Source organism: Tupaia chinensis, unplaced genomic scaffold (genome assembly GCF_000334495.1).
Source record: "Tupaia chinensis unplaced genomic scaffold, TupChi_1.0 Scaffold000610_1, whole genome shotgun sequence".
NCBI classification, from domain to species: Eukaryota; Metazoa; Chordata; class Mammalia; order Scandentia; family Tupaiidae; genus Tupaia; species Tupaia belangeri.
In genome coordinates, this window is record NW_006160129.1 from 3,415,843 (window position 1) to 3,439,672 (window position 23,830).

General features: G+C 49.3%; 1 protein-coding gene across 1 annotated transcript in view; it reads right to left on the reverse strand.

Moving 5' to 3' along the window:
• LOC102467684 (plexin-A4) overlaps positions 1–23,830 on the reverse strand; it is a gene marked incomplete at its 5' end in the record, with an annotated part of 128,583 nt that overhangs the window by 58,336 nt on the left and 46,417 nt on the right. Inside the window, 8 exons of the mRNA XM_006158849.2 lie at positions 1,502–1,736; positions 2,470–2,616; positions 3,279–3,518; positions 3,986–4,079; positions 7,609–7,773; positions 8,640–8,776; positions 15,025–15,142; positions 20,704–20,855. Coding sequence (XP_006158911.1) covers positions 1,502–1,736; positions 2,470–2,616; positions 3,279–3,518; positions 3,986–4,079; positions 7,609–7,773; positions 8,640–8,776; positions 15,025–15,142; positions 20,704–20,855 — 1,288 coding nt within the window. The remainder of the gene's footprint in view (positions 1–1,501; positions 1,737–2,469; positions 2,617–3,278; positions 3,519–3,985; positions 4,080–7,608; positions 7,774–8,639; positions 8,777–15,024; positions 15,143–20,703; positions 20,856–23,830) is intronic.

Genomic DNA, 23,830 nt, shown 5'->3' on the forward strand with positions numbered 1-23,830 from the left:
TCTCTCTCTGTCTGTCTGGCGAGTGCATGCGCCCTATAGCAAAAAAAACCCTCTCCGGGGAAAAAAAAAAAAAAAGAATTTGGGTCCAACCTCTAGGTAAGTAGTGCAGGGGCATAGCTTATAATCCCAGCAACTTGGAGTGGCTGAGGTAGCAAGGCCCTGTCTTAAAACAATGAACAGCTCAGGCTTGCTGAGGCAGGCCTGGGCCTCTTCTAAATTTGAGTGTAGGTGACAGCCTGGCTGACAGTAAAGTCTCTAAGAAAACACATTCCCTGGGCCAGCACTGCCCTGAAAACCAGCAATCAGCTCTGGGCATCCCTGAAAAACACATCATGACTGCGAGCCTTCGGCTGACGCTCCCCCTTGCAGCCCTGCAGCCCAGCTCTCCTGAGGCCTCCACTGATACTCTTGGGCAGCCCTCCTGCCTGAGTGGCTCCTTCCTTTTCTGCGAGCATTGTAGAGAAGCCAGGCCAGCATCCCTTGTCCCTTGCCTGCCTCGCCCAGTAGGGATGCTCAGCTGGTGGGGAGGAGAAGTAGAGAGTTGGTTTTTTATCGTCTCCAGCCTTCCTTTAAGTCACCAGGCACCTCCAACATTCAAAGCCTTGCGCCTGCCACACATAAAAGAGATTCTAATCACTACACCTAATTAGAGGAAGAGTACATTGCGGAGAAAAAAAATTAAGCAGCGTAAATATAATAAAAGGCAGTAATTAACAGTCCCACAAGGCGGAGGCTGTGTTGACAGCTGAAGGATGTGGAGAGGGGATGGAATGGATCCACTTCCCCATCAAAACAGCCAGGGCTGCCCTGGTGGGAATTGGTGGGTGTGAGAGCCCCAGTACAGGGCCGGATTTACTCCTGAATAAATCGACAGTGGAGAACAGGCTCAGATCCTCCCGGGTGACTCACAAAATGATATCCTGGGGGTTACAAGAGTCTGACTCCTAAATTTCCTTCTTGGATTTAGTGCAGCTGGTTTCGCTTCATGGTGGTGTTTGTCATTTTCTAAAATACAAGCTGTGAAACACTCTTCTTTCTAAATCGCAGATCAGCCCTCCAGTCTTACCTTCCTGCTAAAGGAAGACGATGGAAGGTTGCTCAAATGTGTCATGTCAAGACACCCCAAGGTCTCCCCTAGAGTGGAGAGTCAATCCCACTCAGCTAGGATTCTGTGTCTGGGGAAGGCTTGATGGGGTTTAGTGTGATCCCAGTCTAACACCTCAAAGGAGAGGAAGAAGAGGCCTTCGCTCCTTCTGGCATTGCCAGGGTGGGGCCCACTAGCATGGGGGTGTGGTCTGGAACCTTGGCTCCGCGACTAGATTTATAGGTTCTGGTAGATAGAGCCTCCTGCATGTCAACTGCTGCCCAACCTGCTTGCTGTATATTCGACACATACACATACACACACACACATGCATGCATGCACACACACATGCATGCATGAGCATGCCCACACACTTGGCCTCCAGCCCAGGGCCACGGCCACCTGGCTGTTCAGTACCTTCCTTGCACTCCAGGGCCACCCGAGATTCCAGGTTGTCCATCTGCATCTGCAGCCGCTTCAATGTAAGGTCACTCTCGCGAGACTTGCGTTTGTAGGCGATGAGCACAGCCACTATGAAGATTATGAGGAGGCCACCGGCCACAGCGATGCTGACAATGGCAGGCAGGCTGAGCGGGCTGTCCGGGGCGATGTACACCATCCCCGGTGAGTACTCCATGCCACCGACACGGGCCTGGGGACACACCAGGCAACAGGGGGCTGGGGAGGGGGGGCAGAGCAACCTGGGGAATGGGCCCTAGTTACCAATGAACTGGTGACTGGGGCAGGAGGAGAGGAGTGATTCCAGGAAGGAGATGTAACACAGTTGTAAAAATGGATAGGAGGGTATAGAGGGGCGGAGGAGGGGATGGGTGTCTCAGCGGAGGCCAGCCCCCTACTGGAAGAACCACATAGCCTCCTATTCGAGAGCTAGCCTCATCTTAGTAAGAAAATAGCACCCAGCTGGGACATAAGCAAAGTCTGACATGGTGTCAATGGCTGGCTCCCCTAAGATGCATCTCCACTGTCAGGGCGGGAGACCAAGGCACAGAACATGGCATAACAGTGGCCTTCTCCATGAAGGCTCTCTTGCCTATTACAGATGACTTGGCATATTATTTAAGGCTGTTCCGCATTGCCCTTGTGGCACCAGCCAGTACAGAATGAAGGACAACACAGAAGAGAGAGGCCAGAAGTGGAACAGGCAGAAGGGACTAGGGGCGAGGGGCAGCTAGGAGGAAAGTTTGCAATGGGCAAACTTCTAAACCACAGATCAGCACTCCAGCCTTACTCTCTAGCTAAAGGAAGAGAGAGGAATTGCAGAATCCCCCCTGGAAAGCCCTCATAGCCTGGGTTGGAGCTGCAGCACTCATGCCCAGCACCCCTAATACCCACTCCATTGGGGATGGGGGTCTTGCCACCCTCACCATCACTTTGTGTCTGCCGATGAGGTTGGGGGATTCGCAGAGCAGCTGCACGTCGGACACGGTCACGGTACACGGCTTCTCCCCGACCAGCACCGTGTAGTTCAGCTTCACATTGCCCCCAGCCACAGGTGGGATCAGGTTCTTGCCCTGGATGGATAATAAAGCCCCAGTTCCCACCCCCAAGTCAGCCCCACAGCTACTGGCTGGCTGCTGTGCCCTGCTACTGAAGGTCCCATTCTGCTAGTGAGTTGCTGGAGAAGCCACCATTGGTGACAAGTCCAAAAAATCCTTGGCACACATGCTACCATTCTCCCTTCTTCCCAATGAGAAATCACTAATCAATGTTCTCTTTGGCTTATCCCAAATGCAGCCCCAGAATTTTTCTCAACCCAGAGTTCTAGTCAGTTCTTACTAATTGATTCAAGTTGTCATGTGAATTAAAATTAATCTGCAACCCATATTCCCCAAAACCCCATGTTGTGGTTTGCAAAGGGCTGCACAGGAGGTCACAGTGTGAGTGAGCTTCTGCCCTCCCAGTTCCAGGAAAATTTTGGGAGTCGAATGGCCAGGGCGCATCTGCCTGCCTGGGATAGATCTACCCTGTAAAGAGTCCCCCCCACCCCCACCTCCCATTAAAACTTCGTGTGAGCATTTGTCACGTGCTGGGCTATAATACAGCCTCTGCAGAGGATGCCAAGCTCTGAATTTGGAAGGAGCCTGTGACTTCTGGCTCCCCTCGTGACTTAAAACCCTCCCCTTCCATGCAGGGCCTTCTTCCTTCCCACCTCCCATGACCTCCCGCATTCTACCTTTAAGATAATTGGTGTGCCTGGCTTGAGCTCCAGGATTCCTGAGGGACCAAAGGCCTCAAACACAGGGTTGGGATAGTAGGTGAAGTTGGTCTTATTGAGGATTAGCAGGGACTGGACGTTATCCAGGATGAAGCCAAACTCCTCCGGCCTCTCGGTCAGGTCTGACTGATGGTCAGGACCCAGGGCAAGGGCTGGAGCCTGGCAGGTCATCTCAGTAGCATTCAGAACCTCACAGATCTGTGGGAGGGGCCAGAGAGGGAAGACTGTGGTGTCTCTCCACAACCTGTGCATGCATAGGGTGTCTTGGGTACTACTGTTACAGCATGGGATTGACAGAGGGGGACCATGCACTTGGGCATTCAAGGAATTTGCTTTGTAGCTGGCCCCTGGATCTAGTTTTGCCCATGGCAGATGTGGAGATGACTTGGGTGTTTTCTAAGTTAGTGGGGTGGAAAGGATGGAGGAGGAAAAGTATAAAATCCCAGCAGCTCTGGAAGTGGTTGCTCTTCCATGCCTGTACCCCAAGGTGTGCAAATGCCTTCATGTCTTCTCTTCACCCCACCACCTAGTATTCAGGGATGTCACATGCTGTGGGTCATCAACACATGGGCATGGAGCTCTCTGAGACCTTGGAGGCCCCACACCCTGAGGGAAGCAACATATTGAGTGGGCAACCCCATGCACCCTGCCAGCCCTGGACTCACGTTGATGTGCTCCTTCCCGCCATGCTTGGCACGGATCTGGGGGTTTTGTATGAGGTCCAGGTGGGTCCCCCAAACAGCGATGGGTGTGTTTCCACTGAGCAGGGAGAAAGAAGGAGGCGTGTAAGCCACAGAGAGAGGAAGAGCAATGGCTCCGGACGACGATGACTATCATCAAGTTGAACCATGACAATGAGGACATTGATAACCAGGACAAGCATGACAAGCTGACTGCATAATAACAAGGGTGAGCATCTCAGCAGCCACGGGGAAGACAGTGAGGACCAGATGCCCATGGCTGTCTTTCACTGAGCTCATTCAGAGCCTGGACACCCTGTGGAGGCCCAGTTGCCAGCACAACCCCATTAAGCTTTCCAAGGACTCCAGCTCTGAGCCAGCTGCTTCTCGGCAACCCACTGGTGTCTCCCACGGTCCTCACCAGTCTGAAGGCCCCTTTCACTGGCCTTGGCCTCATGGGAACCTTGTTCCAGGTTGTCCCCACCAGGGACCCCTCCAGTGGTCTGAGCACAGTCTAATCCTTGGGACAATTGTACTGCAAATTTCAACCTGGGAGGACTCAGTCAGTCTGATATCTGGGAGATGAAGGCCTGTACCAGGAATGCAATGAAAAATGCTCCAGGACTCAGGTTCTTCCACACCCTGGGTAGCCATAGCACTGCTGACCAGGAGGGCTCAGGGGCTTTATCTTGACATAGCTTTTCAAAGGAAACTTGGAAGCCATTGCCATCCTTTGGGTGGCAGAGAAGGTGGCATGGAGGGGTGGCAGTATTGGGCTCTATCTTCCTTGGCGGCTACTCAAAGGAAAGCAAGGAATAACTGATCCTCAATCAAAGGAGCACGTTGAGAAGAATCCTGCTATCTGCAATAGGGTATAGCCAGTTAGTGAGTGGTAAGCCCTGTGAATGAAGAATCTCCAACACTCACATTCATTCTACCCATCTATAATCAGCCCAGTGTGCACGTGTGCACACACACACACACACACACACACACACACATGCACACACATACATGAAGATTCCTGTGAAGCCCAGAGAAGCTCTTCTTCTAGTGGCTGGGTGTTGCGGGTTATGGGCTGGTGACCCAACACACACTCGCCAAAGCCCACCATCGCTGTTCATTAGTAACCCAGGCTGCTCATACACAAGGGTAACGCCACACCTTACACAGAGCCCTACTCCTTCCTCGGCCTTTGGTAACTTAAGTGAAAGTGCTGGAGCTGGCTGGCCGACATAGAATGTGCCTCCAACCTCCCTCTCAATGTGAGCATGATGCAGGATGTTGCTCTGTGCCAGAAAGGACAACACCTCTATTTTTGTGGCGATGACACAAGGAAGAGCTAAATTAAGCTAGGCTGTGAATGCCTCGGGGTTGCAGTTTGTTGACTGAGTATGTCAAGATTCCTGTGAAGCCCAGAGAAGCTCTTCTTCTAGTGGCTGCTTCTGGCAGATGAGTGTCTGGTGACCCAACACACACTCGCCAAAGCCCACCATCGCTGTTCATTAGTAACCCAGGCTGCTCATACACAAGGGTAACGCCACACCTTACACAGAGCCCTACTCCTTCCTCGGCCTTTGGTAACTTAAGTGAAAGTGCTGGAGCTGGCTGGCCGACATAGAATGTGCCTCCAACCTCCCTCTCAATGTGAGCATGATGCAGGATGTTGCTCTGTGCCAGAAAGGACAACACCTCTATTTTTGTGGCGATGACACAAGGAAGAGCTAAATTAAGCTAGGCTGTGAATGCCTCGGGGTTGCAGTTTGTTGACTGAGTATGTCAACTTCCTGGACTCACAAGCGCCTGGGATCAAATGCTGGTGTAGCTTTTTCCAGGCTACTTTCCCCATGCTGTGCTTTATACTTTCTCTGCTTTAAGATAAAGCCCATAAGATCTGGGCCTTTCAGAGTTCTGCTGAGGACAGCCAAATTTCATCAGGCAAAGCCTGCCTTTCCTTTGAACTTAAGGCAGAAGGAGCCAATTCTTTCTGGAAAGGGCCAGATAGTCAACATTTAGGCTTGTAGGCCATTAGCCCCTGTCACAATTACTCAACTCTGCTATCACAGTCTGAAAGCCCTGATAGATAATCTATATATTAATGAGCATGGCTGTGCTTCAATAAAACTTTATTTATAAAGCAGTTGGTCATCTAAGTTTGGCCCATGGACAGAGTTTGCTGACAGCAAGTTTAAAAGGTTGTTGCCCAGGTGGTATGGTGGTTAAGGGCACTGGATTCCCACATTGATGACCATGACTCAAGTCCAAGAACTGGTGGCTTGCTTTCTCATTTTCTCTCTCTCTGTCCCTCTCTGGTCAAATTAAAAGTAAATAAATAAAGTTTAATAATAATAATAAAAAGATCGTTGCCTGGACTGGATTCATCTCTGTCCCCTTCCTTAACCTTGGGGATCACTGTTTCATGCCCACCCTAGTGGGGAGGACTAGGCCCTGAGCAGGGGGCAGGTGAAGATGCTGAACCAGGTCCCACACTGGGGTTTACTTCTCATTGAATTTTCAGCATCCCTGTGAGGGAGTTGACAGTTGAGAAACCCTAGACCCAGGGAAGTTAGGAAATTTGAAGGTCATTTTTCTAGTAGGCAGTGAAGTTGGGCCGAGCCTGTTCCTTTTGACCCCAAGCCTTTGTTCCATTCTCCATGTAATCCTGGGTATTTGGTTTCCCAGATCTCCATGGGCCTTGAAAAGAGGATGCCCTCTGTAGCAACTTCTCATTCCCGGGCAACCTCCAGGGCCTGGAAAATCAGCCTCCAACTGTCAACCTGCAGTCCTTTCCCTGATGTAAGACAAACCTCCAGAGACCTTAGAGGCCCTGAGGTTTCTAAGTCCCCAAGTAAACAGCTGAAGAGGTAAAGGCCTAAGAAGAGCATGCAACTTGCCCAGGGTGAATGACTAAACAACCAGTACTGAAGGTCCTGACTCCCTGCCCAGAGTCTTTCTAGAACAGCATCAGATGCCTGCTCCCCTCCCTCTAGGACACAGTTTCTATGCATTGATGTTGGGAACCTGGGAAAGAGCAGGGAACGAAATTCAAACTCCATCCTTGTGGAGTTTGCAGGGGAGGGAAGGACAATCATAAGCAGATCAGAGGTCATGCTGAGACAGAAGCTATTGGGAGGCTTCAAAAGCACAGAGGAGAGACATTTGAACTGGACCTTGGTTTCCCTCCAGAGAAGGCCAGAGAGAGGCTGATTGTGATCTTTCAACTTTTCCACTTCCTCTAGCCTGAAAGCAGGATCAGAATTACTGCCTATTTTGCCAGAAATAAGATATAGGGGAATAGAGCTGGCATCTTCTGATGGCCATTATGAGGTGGAGACAAGGCCTCCAAACACACCACCCTCTCTTTGGAGGGGGTTGGGGGGGCTCTTGCTGGTCAGACTTAGGCCTCTAGGTGGGCCCTATGCAGAGGTGCTCTTAGTGGAAGGAAGGAGCTATGGCAGAGAGTCTTCTAATGTAGGTTGCTCTGAACCAGCCCCAGTTTATCATCGCCCAAGGCAGAATTAGGCCTCTAGAACTCTCCTCTACTTTTGAGAATCAGGGAAAAGAAACTGAGGCCCAGGGTAATAGGGTCCACTCTAGGCCGCTCCTACCTGACAATGCTCCACTCTGGCTCGATACGCACGATGGTGGGGTCCTCCACGTACTGGAAGACCAGGTCCTGGTGGATCTTGGCCCTGTCTACCTGTACCGTCACCTTCATCTCTAGCACCTCCTCCGAGGATGTGGTGTTGCAGACGATGTAGGACGGAGAGCGCCTGCAGGGAGGGAAGACAGAGCGCTGGGCCTCTGGGTTTTACAGAGGATGGCGATTCTGGGTCAGGGCCCTCCACAGCTCTCCCAATAAGTCAGCTCCTCATAGGCAATGCTGAACACTACCTAAGGGATGAAGCTCCAGGACTGGTACCAAAGATCCCGATCTCTCCTCCCCTATTGTACTAGTCCTGAATCAAGTCTTCCTTATCAGCTTAACACGTGTCAGAGTACTTTTTTCTTTAACACTGTTAATGCAAGGCTTGGCCTGGTCTGACTGGCTCTGTCACAGCCAACATAGTTCCCTCCAGAGAAAACCTCTCTAGAGACTCTCAAGTTGGCCGAGGGAGCTCCCAGCCACAGTAGAGCCCTTTGCTGGACTTACTTCCTGTCTCACTCCTATGCCCAGGCTGTTGGCTGACAAAGGCCTGCCCTTCTGGGCCAGATAGTGGGACAGGGCTGGGAGTGTTGTTTGCTCTGCCCTCGGAGGCTCGACCTCAGCCTGCTGGGACCGATGAGCCTATGAGCCCTGAGCGCCAGGTGACTCTGTACAGCTGGACAGGAGCTACCCAGTGAGTGCTCTATCCTGGCTCCACGATGCGTTCTGGGCAGCCTAGGGTTCAGCAGATGGGGTGCCACAGGGCACCAAGGCCAATGGTGAGCAGCAACAGGATGGAGCCTACCCAAGGAAAGGGTGCCTGGCAGTCCAGTCTGAACCAAAGGCCTCTGCCAAGGAGAACACCTGCTTTCTTCAGCCTAGGATGACATAGCCTGTGATAGCCCCCTCACAGCTCTGTCCCAAACCTGCTAGGAGTGATGACCTACTTGTCTGATTCCCTCCCCTACAGCTGTAGACAGGCCTTGCAGATACCTGTGGAAGAGGCAGGGCTGCTTTCCAAACATCACCACCACGTTGCTGCCCGCATTCAGGTTGGTGCCTGTGATGGTCACCTGGGTGCCCCCGGACATGGGCCCTCGACTGGGCTTCAGGTCTGAGAGCGTCAGCGTCTGTGTAGAGAGGGTATGGTCTGAGATACACGAGACCAGATGGGCAGAGGAGGCTCTGGGCAGGCCCAAGGCAGCACCCACTCCCCCACAGGGCCATCTGGAATCTTTAGTATCATGGCCTCCCAGAAAGCCTGCACATTTTCTTAGGCTTGTGTGGACAGGCAATGTTCTGGGTCCTGAGAGTCTGCGTGTCCAGATTCATAACCTCAGTAGTAACAGCCGCCGTGTACTGGCGCTTTTAGGCAACAGGCTTTAATCTCCATTGATAGTCAAGTCCATAAAGTATGTATAATATTAGCTATTGCACAAGTGAGAGAAGAGAGGCTAAGTAAATTCTCCAAGGTCACACGGCTGAAGAAGTGGAACTGGGGTCTGACCCCAGAGCACCAGCTCTCCTCCTCTCCAGTATAGTCTTCCTCGCTTTGGGAAGGTGACACATCTTTGCCATGGGTCTCTCCACTGAGCTGTAAGGCACCAGTGGCCAGAGCAGTGACAGGAGATGAAATAAAAAAGGGACCAGCAGTTAGCGTAATGGCTATGTCGCTGGACTCCCATGTAGTCGACTGTGGTTCGAGTCCTGGACCCTGTAGCTTAATGTCATGCCAAGAGCGTGTGTGTGCATGCCCAAGATCCCAAGAGGAGATTGGAGGAGAAGGGATTGCGGTGCGGCCATCTGGGGGTGAATTTTTGGTTTCTGTCTCTCTCTGTCTTTCTGGTGAGCGCATGGGCCCTATAGCAAAAACCTCTTTCTCAAAAAAAAAAAAAAGGTCAGTTTTCAGGGCCTGCCCACAGCCCTGCCAGAGGGGACTACAGAGGAGTGGGGTTGGGGAGGGGAGGGGGCAGGGCGGAAAAAAGCCAGTGACAGCTGGGGATTTGGAGTTGCAGTTTGTTCTTTCATTAGCATTTTAATGGAAAAACTTTCCTCAGTCCCAGGTGAGAAGCCTGTATCTGCATTTAAATGAAGATTTCTCCTTCCCTTCGCCAGCCACCACCCACTTCAAGACTTCAGCACCAAAAGTTGAATCCACTTGGCCCCTTAGAGTGGGACAGCAACTTCCCCTGGGAGAGGTCTTACTTGATCTGTGACACCTTGGAGGAGAAAGGTGTCCCCAGAGGAGCCTGCAGTCCAGGCCCAGCACAGGGCCCATAGGTGGGGACCCACGCTGACTGGAGCCCCCATCTGGCCACCAGATGCTTGCATTTAGTCTGTGGATTCCAGACCTAGCATTCCCCCAGCACTAGACAAGCCAAGGAACAGTTTTTCATCCCAGGTCTGCTGCTACTGACTCAACTGGAGGTCAAAAAGAGGGTGGGATGAGGCTTGAAAGAACCCTTGTTTCTTAGCTCTGACTGCGTCCACGCTGTGTGACTTGGGACACGGTGCTTAACTTCTCTGGTTACAAAATCAGAGGGCTGGGGTCTAAGAGATGTTTATTTCCAAGCGCCTTGACTGATTCCTTGTTCTGTAACATGCAGTAACTCACATCTCTCCAAAAGGAGCCTTTCCTCCTGCAGAGGGACTCTGCTGATTGAAGGAAGGGAGAGTGTACCCTACCCGTGTGTGTGTGTGCGTGTGTGCATGTGTGTGTGCGTGTGTGTGTGCGTGTGTGTGTGTACACACCTGTGGACATGGGCTTCAAGGCAGGGCTGGCCCTAGACATGGTCTAAGCCAGAGCAGTCCAGATAGATGGAGTGGGTGTCCCCCACAGCTGCTGGGGGAGGGTCTCCTAGGGGCAGCAGTGAATAATCCTGCAGGCTTCGCTGCAGCACTGCCATGGAGTGGGGAGAGGCTGTTCAGGAGACATGGTCCAGAGTTGTGAGAAACTATTAATTATTCAAGTCATGCTTCATACATATTTCATGGTAGGTTTGCATGGGAATCAGCTGCTGCATCCCCTGCCACCTCCTCACTCGCCCCACGGAGGAGGAGGGAAGGGAAGTAGTATCCCCTGCGTGGAGGCCTCTGGGGACAGAGCCCATCCGAGCCCTGGGCCTTGACAGTTGGGTTTTGGAGGCATAAACCCACACATCAGGGTCCGACCTGGTTCATGAAGGGAAACTTGGGGAAACTCAAATCTTGCTCCCAAACAAGTCCCCAGAGCAGACTGTCTCAGGGCTCCAGAGGGCCTGGGGCTTCCGTGAGAGCCCAAAGGGTACCACCCCCCTGCTGCCTTGCTGAATGGAGAGGCAGCCAGAGCTCTGAGATACTGCAGAGAGACTAGAGTGGGTTCTGACCCTTCTGGGCTCCCTGAGGGGACTCCAGGCAACTCTGCCTCCCATCCCACCTGAAAGCCCTAGGAGCTCTGTGGGGGGAGCCACAATGATGCAATCCTGAAATGCAAGTTGGCGTCAGAGATCTGGGCTTCCCTCCTCCTTTACAATTCTCCCCAAGTGGGCAGGTGGCACCAGGGCTAGTCTTTGAAGGTGCCCTTCAAGCAGAAAAGCCACACCAGCCTTTGAGCCCAGGGGCCAGTGCACACTTACCTTGTGGCTGTAGCTCTCGTCTTCCCTGACCTGACCAAGTGCCTCCTCACCAGTCACTTCCTTCTCTACTCTCCCCTCTGTTCCACCTTTGGGAGCACTTCCCTGTCACACCTTATGCCAGGAAGGGCCCCACACTCAAGACCCACATGGAAAAGCATATTCCACAAACCCTCCTCTCATTTGGCTTCTTCCAGAAGCCTCCCCTTAATACCCTAGATTCAACCCCTTCCTGCTCCAGGGTGAAGACAATCACGCAGGCAACCTTGACCCTGTCCTGAGTGCAGATGATACTCTCCAATATCTGATGCATATGCTCATTATAAGAACTAAAGCAGGGGCCAGCAGGATAGCATAATGGTTACGTTGCTGGACTCCCACATGGTCGACTGCAGTTCAATTCCCAGATCCGGTGGCTTCAAAATCATGCCAGGCATGCACACATGTGTGCCCAAAATCCTGAAAGGAGATGGAAGAGAAGGGACTGTGGTGTGGCCATCCCCCCTTGGGGGAGATTTCATACTTTCTGTCTCTCTGGCGAGCACACGTGCCCTATATAAAAATCTCTCTCAAAAAAATTAAGAAAGAAAGAAAGAAAAGAACTAAAACAGGAGCAGAGAGAACAAGCACATAGTAACTGCTGACCGTCATGCTTCATGCTTCTCGGCTCCTCCTGGGCCGGTGGTCGGCAGTGTGGGCTGCACATTAGAACCCACTGGGAGCTTTTGGAACAGACTGATGCTTGTGTCCCACCTGTAGGGTCTCATTTAATTGAGGGGGGCTGGGGGGCTCCAGAGGACTTTGTTGAAGCCCCCCAGGAGGTTATAATGTACATGGACATTTAGAACTGCCCATGGGGCTAGCAAAGCAAGTCCCTGGTCTTTATTTGCAAAAACTTGCTGGCCTGACCAGAGGGGCAGGGCACACGGAAGGACTGCTGAGTGCCAGTGCCCACAGCTGCTCTGGGATCCCAGTGCTGGGGGACCGCAGGTGCCGGGTGCAGAGAAGACCAAGGGAGTGATTTGGAAGCGGGGCTTTGAAGCATGGGAATTCTGTGGCCAGGTGCAGCAAGGCAAAGATACAGAAGGGAGAGTGTCTCATGTCTCAACAAAGACTGGAGAAATAGGACTGGGCAAGCAGGTGGCTGACCAAGGACCTTGTGCATCTCCTGACAGGAGTGGGAGCTTCAGGTCCTCTTGACATGGGGCTGCCGTGATGAAAACCGTGTTTCTGCAGTGGTGGGTGGATTACAATGGTTCAGAGAAAAGATGAGGAGAAAGGTACAGAAGCCATTGTGGTGGCAAAGAAAAGGAGGAAGCAAGACTCCAAAACATGGTGACAGATGGAGATCAGGAACTAAGGGACTCTGAGCCACCAAGATAGCAGGCCTAGGGGATGGGCCACTGACACAACAGGCAGAGGAGGACACACTGTTTGAGGGAGCTGATAGCTAGATGACAGCAGGACATCCAGATGGCTGTGGCCTCTGAGCGAGTCACCAGGGTCAGAGGCTCAGTTGGGAACATGAGGCAGAGGCAGAGGAGGTCCCAGGGTGCAGCTTGATGAGGCTGCTCTAGGACTGTCCCGTTGTTATCCAGCCACTGCCAAGGAGCACAGGGTACTAATGGGCCTGGCGGCTGACTGACCAAGGAGGTCCAGGGCTGGCTTTGGCCTTTGGTGATGGTTTCCTCCCTTCCTGCCTCAGCTGCCAGGTAGTTTCAGGGCCAGGTTTCAGGTCCTGAGTACCTGGTGAGAGCTGTCTCTGTGTCTCTGTCTCAATCTTTCTCTAAATACATGCACAGAAAGAGACTTCGAGAGGTCTGTGGAAAAATGAAGTTAAAGTATAAAATGAAATTAAAGTGTAAATTTATTTGGGTGCAAAAAATTATTGAAATCCAAACAGTTTTTTTAATACTATTCATTTTTTTCTTTCTCTTTTTGTTTTTTTGAGAGGTTTTTGCTATAGGGCGTGTGCGCTCATCAGAAAGACAGAGAGATAGAAAGCAAGAAATCACCCCCCAGGGGGGATGGCCACGCCACAATCCCTTCTCTTCCATTCTCCTTTCGGGATCTTGGGCACACATGCACATGCACCTGGTGTGAATTTAAGCCGTCGAGTCTGGGACTTGAACCGTGGTCAACTACATGGAAGTCCAGCAACATAGCCATTACGCCAACTGCTGGTCCCAATTTTTTCTATCTTTTATTAGAGTTTTTTTTTTGTATAGCCATGTGCATGTGTGCTCACCAGAGAGAGATAGAGAGAGAAAAAATGAGAAATCACCTCCCGGGGAAGATGGCCATGCTGCAGTTCCTTCTCCTTCATTCTCTTTCTGGGATTTTGGACACACACACACATGTGCCCAGAGTAAGTTCAAGTCTCCAGGGACTCTAACCATGGTAAGCCATATGAGAGTCCAGTGTCCTAACCACCATGCTACCTGCTGCCCATGTAATAGTCATTTTTCAACTTTTTGAAGACCCTTTTTATATACGTGTGTGCAAACATACATATATGCATGTCTATATGTATATATCATGGAATTTATATACAAGTTTTATATATAAATATATATACTATGTCTATATGTATATATCATAGACTGTATATACAAGTTTTATATATAAATATATATACATTTGTCATTAATTGTCCTTCTAGCTATTGATTTTAATTTGGAAATTCCCTCACATCCTTCCAGATGAAGAGGGGTATGAATCTTAAACAGTTAAATAGAGCACCTCCACAAACTCTATACGTGAACACACGTAACCCAATACGTGTGTTCCTCCACCTGTATTCCCCGTGTGTTTGTGATAGTCACTGTGTCCAGAACGGTGCTGATTTCAAAGAGCAGGGGTCAGGGAGGAGCAGGATTTGGCCTGCTTGCTGAGGGGAGCCTGGCTCAGGGACCCTGAGGTTTTCCTGTCCCGCTCCCCAGCCTGTGTTTACATCCTCCTGCTTGTGCTTGATCTTCCCTTGCCTGTGACGTCCTGAGGGAGGGCTGTGCGGTCTTCACCACTGTACCCCCACAGCCAGGACCATTAAATGACTAGATAGAAGTATCCATCTCAGTAACCCAGTGAGAGGTCCTGGGTAAGGTGATAAGTAGCTGTCACTGAAGAAAGAGCAGGAAGGTGGATGAGAAAAGGAAGGGAGGGCGGCAGAGGGAGGGAAAAGGTGGACTGGGTATGCGGATGAGCTGGGAGGGGGTGAGGTGCAGGGCAGGGGTGATGGGGTGCACACAGTGGGGTGTAATTATACAGGGAAAGGCCAGAGTAGCCTTGGTGGCAATTGAAGAAACAACAATACATATATCTATCTATCACTGGGCAGACATTGTTATCCCCACTTTACACATGACGAAACGGCACAGAGGTCGAGCAACTTGCCCAAGTTCACCCAGTTAGTACATGGCAGAGCCGGGACTCAGATCCCAGGAGTATCCATGGAAAGCCCATCTGTCACCCACCTACCATGTCACTCTGCCACTCAGCCCCATGGGGGTTCACCCAGAGAGTACAAGCCACTTACCTGAGGCCACACAGCAGGCGCAGCAAAGTCTGGATTTGCATCCAGGACTGGTAGACTTCAAAAGCTAAGTGCTCCCTCACTGGGGAGACAGGATTCTCAGGAATTTAGGGGAGCTTGTATGGAGGCCCCTTGCCCTGGGTTTGCTCACAGAGGTTTATGGGGGGCCAGCAGTCATGGCAATGAGGACTGTGGTGGCTTGCACCCAGCCAGGGTGCTGATGGCCAAGACTTACCATGAAGTAGTAGAGCTGAGAAGACCGTGCCATGAACTCGGGCCGACACACCGCCACGCAGATTTCCACGAAGCCCGCATGCTGGCTGGGCTTGGCCTCTCCCATTTCACACACGATCCTGCAGGGATGACAGGAGACACCCTAGGTCCCAGGACTCCCAGCCACTCACGCCCTTGTGCCCTAGCACACCTGCCCAGGCCCCTTGCTCTGCAGTGGGACCTCAGGGATGGGCATGGAAGGAGGGCCTCACTGATCTCTCCCTGCAGGGCTCCTCTTGGTTCTCAGGAAATGAAGAAACTCCACCTACAGAGGTCTCCATGGAACCTCGGAGAGGGTCTGAGTGTTCTGACCCCAGACACTCACTCAGTCCCTGATGCGTCACTACTTGATTGTTGTGTCGAGTAGAGGGAATGTTTCAGTCAAACAGCTTACAAAGTAGAGCTGGCAGAGCCCAGAGAGAGGAAGGGACTTACCTGAGGGCCCACAGCAAGTTAGACAGAATTTGGAGCTTTGGAGCTGCACAAAGTTTTTCAGGTCTATGTCTAGAATCTCTTGGCTCCCAGTCCTTGGGCCACCTCAATGAAGGGTTTTCTGTTCCCACTTGCCCCAGGGGGTACAGATAATTACGTCAGGGAGCAGGTTGAGAAGGTTAGGGGAGTGAAGGGCTCTAAGTTCTTCCTTTTAAAAAGTTCTTATTGTTTTGGGGTCAGCAGGTGGCACGGTGGGTAAAGGCGCTGGATTCCCACATGGCCAATGGTGTTTCAAATCCCGGACCTTCCTTTCTCCCTCTCGTTTTCTCTCTCTCTCTGATCTCTCTCTGGTCAAATTAAAAAATAATAATAACAAATGGAATTTTTTTTGAGAGATTTTTGCTATAGGGTGTATGCGCTCGCCAGACAGAGAGAGACAGAGAGACAGAAAGCGAGAAATCACCCCCCAGGGGGGATGGCCATGCTGCAATCCCTTCTCCTCCATTCTTCTCTTGGGATCTTGGGCATGCACGCACACACGCCTGGTGTGAGTTTTAAGCCACCAGGTCCGGGACTCGAACTGCGGTCGACTATGTGGGAGTCCAGCGACATAGCCATTACACTAACTGCTGGTCCCAATAACAAATGGAATTAAATAAATAAATAAACATGAAAAAGGTTCTTATGGTTTTAATGACAGTATTTGTTCATATGCTTCTAAAACAGTGAGATAGTACAGCAGTCTGACAGTGAACGGCGTCCCTCTCCTTATACCTCACCACTCAAAACAGTGTGGTTTACAGATCTTCCCAGACTGTTTTATAGTCCTATGCAAATATATTGTAGATGGGAACTTCAAAAGGTAATAGAAATACGGAATGAAAATAGGAGCTTATTTTGCTGCAGAAATTTTGAATTGAGTATGTAGTTTTGTCATAACATGCAATTTTCCACGAACTTTTGGAAGACCTCCATTATATGCACACACGAAAAGAAATGCTGTATATATACGTAGATATACACACACATAAGAGAAGGAACTTCAAAAGGTTCATGTAAAATGGAATTAAAGTATGAGTTTATTTGGTGTGAAGAATGTTGAAGTTCGTGTATAGTTTTTTTTTTTTAATAATATGCATTTACTATGAGGGTCTTATTTATTAAGACCCTTTGTACAATTATTTGCAAACATATCACATATAAAGAAACATGTATGTGGTGTTAAAGATAAAAGTGAAACATAACATACTATTCTTTTTTATAAGAATTACTTTATTTAACTTTATTTATTTATTTATTTTCATTTATTTTGACCAGAGAGGAACAGAGACAGAGAGAGAGAGGAAAAGTGAGAAAGCAAGCCACCAGGTCTAAGATTCAAACCATGGTTGGCCATGTGGCAGTCCAGCACCTTAACCACCATGCCACCTGCTGGTCCCACCCCCTCTGTTTTTACTTAATATTGTACGGACTTTCCTTTATGAGGCTAGCTCGACTTCATTCTTTTTAGCACACTCTAACATAGTCCTATACTTCATAAGCTAATACTATACTTCCCCAGTATTTTGTGATATGAATGCACCATCATTTATACAACCATCCTCTTATCCACAGACATTTAATTATCCTAATTTTCCTCCTCCTCCAAATAATTCTGCAAAACGAGCCAACCTATACACACATCCTTAAGCATTGTGTATTTACTAGAACAGACTTCTAAGGAGCAAACTTGCTGGGTTAAACAGTTCATGCATTTAACATTTGACAGTTACAGTCACACTGTGCTCTGAAAAGGTTATATTTCATTTTACATTTGTATTAACAGTTCACTCTTTTTGCCCATTATTAGATGCTAGCTATCCTTTGAAAATTTTCCCAGTAGGAAAAAACACATCATTGTTATTTTAGTTTTTCACATATTCTTGGGGTTTTACTTATTTAAGCTATTTTTTAAAGAATTATTTAATTTTATTTATTATTGTTATTATAATTTTTAAATTTGCTATAGGGCATGTGTGCTCACCAGAGAGTAACAGAGAGAGAGAGAGAGACAGAGAGACAGAGAGACAGAGAGAGAAAGTGAGAAAGCAAGCTGTCAGGTCCAGGACTTGAACCATGGTCAGCCATGTGGGAGTCCAGTGCCTTTACTACCATGACACCCACTGGCCCTATTTATTTGATTTTATATAGCCTTTCCTTTGACTTGTCTGTTCAAAATGGAGGGTTTTGTTTTGTTTTGTTTTGTTTTACTTCTTGTTTTGTTTTGAGAGACTTTTTTACCATAGGGTGTAGGGTGTGTGCACTCACCAGAAAAAGAGAGAGAGACAGAGAGACGGAAAGTGAGAAATCATTCCTGCCCCTCCCCCCTCAGGGGGGATGGTCATGCCACAATCCCTTCTCCTCTAGTCTCCTCTCAGGATCTTGGGCACGCATGCACACACGCCCTGCATGAGTTTAAGCCACTGGGTCTGGGATGTGAACCACGGTCGACTACATGGGAGTCCAATGACATAGCCATTACGCTAACTGCAGGTCCCTGGAGGGTTTTTTTTTTGTAGAAACTTCTGAAATATGACTGCTAATTTTCATCTATTATAAATACTGCTATTATTTTCTCCCCATTTGCCATTTTTCAACTTGGTTTCCAATTTCTTTGTCACACTATATATTTTTTTATGTTTTTGCCATAGGATATAGAAACTCACCAGAAAGAGACAGTGAGAAATCACCCCCTAGGGGAGAAGGCCACACTGCAATCCCTTCTTTGTTCTCCTCTTAGGATTTTGGGCACGCATGCACATGCACCCGGTGTGTTTCTCAAGCCATTGGGTCCAAGGCTTGAATCACACAGTTGGCCTTGTAGGACCCAGCCACCTTAACCACCACACTACTGGCTGGCTGCATTACAATGAGTTTTAATGAGCAAGTTTTACAGTTGTATGTACTCAGACCCCTTAATCCTTTTCTCTTTCACTTCTTTTCTTGCAGTTATTCTTGGAATGCCTTCCTCTTCTTGGGATCAAATAAATTTTAACCTGTATTTTATTCTAATCCTTCCAGTTTCATTTTTTTACTCTTAACTCTTTAATACATCTGGAATTTATTTTGGTTTATAATATGAAATAAGGAATGGATATTGTACAATTATTTTCTTTTTAAGGTTTCTGCCATAGGGTGCATGCTCTCACCAGAGAGAGGGAGAGACAGAGAGACAGAAAGTGAGAAATCACCCATGGGGAGGATGGCCATGCCACAATCCCTTCTTCTGCATTCTCTCCTTGGGATTTTGGGCATGGACACACATGCACCCAGCATCACTTTCAAGCTGCCAGGTCTGGGTCTAGAATCTCCATGGAGTCCAGTGCCTTAACCACTATGCTACCTGCTGGCCCCTAATAATGTACTTTATCCAGGGAGTTAACCAGAACCATTTATTTGCTTTTCCTTGCTGATTTGAAATTTCACCTTGGGGCCAGCAGGTGGCATGGTGGTTAAGGACACTGGACTCCCACATGGCAGACCACAGTTCAAGTCCTAGACCTGGTGGCTTGCTTTCTCACTTTCTCTCTCTCTCTCTCTCTCACACACTCTGATCAAACATAAATAAATACACAATTAAATAAATAAACAAATAAAGGTAAATAAAATAATTTTAAAACAAAGAAATTTCACCTTTATCACATACTGAACTTTTATATATCATGATTCCTCTCCTGAGTGTTCTATCTCATTCCGCGGGTCTAACTGGTATCACAATAGTTTAATCATGTGGCGTTATTTTTGGTATCTGGCTATGCAGTTCCAGAGTATGGTAATTTAAAATCCTCCGGATCACATCCTCCGGATCCCAACGTATCCACAATGGCCTGCTTTGCGTTTGCTCTAGGAAGATCACAGGAGCCCTGAAGGAGCTATCGAAAGATCTTTTGATAACTAAATGATGATGGACCAGTGAGGCCAGTTCTACCATGACTGGAGCCGGAAGCCATCGGTTTGCTATGAGTGCCGTGGGAAGACCCCAGTGGAAAGCAGGAGCAGCTGAGGAAGGAAGGCAGTCCCGATAGTTCAGTCACTAATCTGGACAAGTCCCACCAAGCAGTACCGGCAGGACAGACCTATGGAGGCCTTGTGAAAAATCAGTGAGTTACGCACACGGTGCCCAGACAAGGTTTCATCCTGGGTGGAGCAGTAAAGACGGTATTGACTACAGATTCATAGCGGTTTGCTAGGCTGGAAACACTTCAGAGCTGTATTTGCTAGGCTGGAAAATGGTGTTTACTTATTTACAAGGCAATACCCGACTTACAGACTGCCTCCACCGCGTGGGTGGGGAGGTCAAGGTTGCTGGGTGGACTGGCAGACTTTGTAAAGAGAACATGAATCCAAAGTACCCCCAGCGGAGAGTGGGTGTGGAATTTCATTTTCGCTCTCCACAGAGAGTAGCACACAATGGGCTCGATGATGGGGCTGGGGGCTGGGGGAGAAGTGGGGGACAGCAGAGGGAATGGGACTCACACTTCTCTGGCAGATTTGAATTGTGCTCTGTCTCACTTCTATCCCCACAGTTCAGCTCTCTCCTGCACACCTTCCCCACAGGGAGGGAAGGCAGGGAGGAAGAATCACCATTGTTCTCATATGCCTGTTCTGCCTGTCCCCAGAGTGCCACTGGCTACTGACAACAGCGTCCACATGCTACCCCAGCGCTGGCCTCAAAACTATCAATCTACCACCTTCTACACCTATGGGACTCCGACTCATCTGGCGAGACCTTTCTCAAATGTCCCTTCCCCATAACGAGACGTCCTCTCCCTCCCTCCGAGGCACTTCCCTATGTTATTTTCATGGTTAAGAATGTTCCTGTTTGGTTCTTTTTCATCCTGAAAAAGAGGTTTCATTTTTGACGCAGTCCTTGATACCCAGATTGCCCTGAGGGCTGGTGCCAGTACAGGTAATAGTCACTTTTCTCTTCTGTCCCAGCCATTTCCCCTTGTCCTTTGCACACTCCCAGCTAGTCCCGACGGTAGGGAAGTGTGGGAGTCCCCCCACACCAGAAAACAAAAACAAAAACAAAAACAGTAAGGGTTTTCTCCTTTCCCCCTGCCCCTGCCACCCAGCTCTGAGACCAGCTGCATCAACCAGGCTGCTCCTAGCCCTGGGTTATCATCCCTTCCCTCCTCTTCCTCTCGTGTCTTGGGTGGCTCCCACTCACTGTTCCGCAGGGATGTAACCATCCACCAAAGGGCTGCACTCCACACCGGCCACCTTGACATGAGAGGCGATGTCCCGGAATTCCAGGCCCAGGTTCTCCCCTCGGATGGTGACCTTGGTGCCCCCTTCCCGGGGGCCTGTCACTGGGATTATCTGGAGGGAAGAAAAGAGATCATGGGACAGGCACCCAGATGCAGCCATCACTCTTTAGCTGATGGGACCCAGAGAACCTGCCGGTTGTCTCTCTTCTGGGCCCAATTCCAGGGTGGGCCTCAGTCCAGGAGGGTCTGGGACTACCAATGGGCTGTAACTGCTGGTAAAGCAGTCATGCTTACATGTGATATCAGAGGAGGTATTCAAAGTCCCTGGCGTATCTTCCCATTTCATAGACACAGCAACGAAGGCATGGAATGTGGCGGCAATGTAACCAGGTCATTTACAGAAAACAGACACGAAAGCCTCTGCCATTTCATGCCGTGGTGACAGAATGCTCCATGATGCTGAGACCATATGGCGAGGCCCTGAGTTCATGTCCTGAGCTCTGACTGTATACACGTATGCTCTGATCCTGGCTGCCCGAGGCTGGGATTGGATCATGGAGGCCTTTGTTGGAAGTGACTGTCTCTCTCTGTCTCCTTCTCTCTTGGATGAAATAAATAAGTGAAATTGAAACAAACAAACAAACAAACTTCTGACATTTGCTTGTACTAGCTCCACTGACAAGGGAAATTAAAAACTATCAACCTACAAACTTCTACCCCATGGGAATCCTACCCATCTTGGGAGATCTTTCTCAAATGACCCTTCCCTATAACGAGACTCTCTCTCTCTCTCTATTGAAATTCCAAGGCACTTTCCTTTGTTACTTTCATGGTTACCAATTTTTCTGTTTGGTTCTTTGTCCTTCCCACCCCAACCCCCTTCTCTGCATATTATGATCTCTGAGAGCGGAGACCATGTCTGTCTCACTTCTGTGGCCTTCTCAGTGTCAGCACCGTATTTATATCTTGAGCTGCTGAGTGTATTGAAAACCATAACTATGGGCTAGCAGGTGGCATGTGGTTAAGACCCTGGATTCTCACATGCCAACTGTGGTTCGAGTCCCAGACCTGGCAGCTTGAAAATCACACTGGGTGTGTGTGCATGCATGGCCAAAATCCCAGGAGGAGAATGGAGGACAAAGGATTGTGGTATGGCCATCCCTCCAGAGGGTGATTTCTCACTTTCCCTCTCTCTGTCTCTCGCTCGCAAGTGCATGTGCCCTATGGCAAACACCTAAAAAAAGGAAAGCCAGAGCTCAACAGGCATCTTCCTGGAGTTATCAGATCATCTGTCACACACCCTTTGCCTTTGTTGTCTGGCTTGGTTTCTTGTGGATTTAGACTTAAGACTTTACCCTCATACCTTAGCCAAAATGGCTGACTTTTCATCCTAAGCCGACTCAACTGCACTGGCAGCAGCATCAGAATGGGAGGGTACCAGATACCCCACCTCTAGTCCTTTCCAGCATGGCCCACTCTCCCTATCCTGCGAGGGTCACAACTGGGATTCATCCTGGGGTGAGGGTGAAAGATGGGGAAGTTAAAGAAACTGAACTGGCCCCCAAGTGGTGGAGTGGTTTTGCCAGGTGAGACTGTTTACCTACAAAGATCAAGATCCTCCTTCCTCTCACATAACCCCTGCGTAGGTGGGTATGTTTGTGAGCAAGCATGCATGTGAGTGTGAAGATATGCACACTCATGTTCCTGTTGTGGAAAAGCACACAGCCCATTTCTGTGTGAGGGGGTTTGAAAGACGTCAGGAAGGCAGGGAGGGCGAATCTATGTTCTCCCCAAATGTCTGCACCACGATCCCCAAAGCACCACTGGCTACTGCATGCTATTCCAGCCCTGGTTTCCACTCTGAAAAACTTCTATCTCTAGCCTAGTCCTTGGCTCCTCAGGTCCCCTGGAGGACTGGGGACAGCACAGGGTCAGTAAATAGCTTCTGTCACAGGAAAATTTGTTTAATTTGTTGACTTCCTCTCCGCACAATTTTCTTGGTCCTAGGCCAAGAAGAAAAGAACCCTCATTGATTGCATCAAACACACTATTGACTTTGACACATGTATTTCCAGAGGGTGGTTTCTAGAGGGTGGTTTTTCTTTTTCTTTCTTTCTTTCTTTTTTATTTTTTGAGAGTTTTTTTGCTATAGGGCATGTGTGCTCACTGGGGAGATAGCAATAGAGAGACAGAAAGCTAGAAATCACCCTCCATGGGGCATGGTCATGCCTTTATGACCCTTCTCCTCCATTCTTCTCTTGGGATTTTGGGCATGCCTGCACACATACCTGGCATAAATTTTGAGCCACTGGGTCTGGGACTCAAACCATGGACTACTTGGGAGTTCAGCAATGATGCAAACACTATGCCATCTGCTGGTCCATCTAGAGGGTGGTTTCTTGTTAGGGCCCCTCAGAGCACCCCAAGAGCCCAGGTCTATAGAGAAGGGGCAGGGAAGAGTTATTTGCTGAGGCAGAGACTGAGCTGTGTTCTTCCTCTTCTTTCCCTCTTCTCCGGCTGCTCCATTACTGTGGTCAGACCCACCACAGCAAAGAAGAATCAGTCTCCTACTATGTGCTAAGCCCTATGCTAGAAGCACAGAAATGAGACATGGCCTCATTGGTAAGAAATATGTCGAAAGAGGCATGTATCCATCCTTCTTATTTTAAAAGGGGAGTAAGGACACCTTAGGCCATCTTTCTGCCAGGAGTGTGGAGAGACAGTGAAGGAACTGCCAGGAGTGTGGAGAGACAGTGAAGGAACTGTCCACAGAGACTGTGATTCCTTGACTCTGGTGACTCTGGCAAAGACCGTAACCATGATGATGAATGAGAAGGCTGGTGAGAGTCCCCTGGACTGGGCATGGAGCTAAGCACGCACATGTAATCCTTGTAACTCCCCATGGAAGATGGATGATTAGATCCCGGTGTAGGTGAGGAATGAGGCACAGAAATAGCAATGAATTAGCCCCGAGGTACCTGGCATTTAGCTGGTAGAGCCCAGATTCATGCCCTATTCTCTGTCACCAAAATATCTGCACATGTAGCTTTTCTCTGCCCCTCACTGGATCATTGCTCCATGGCCTAC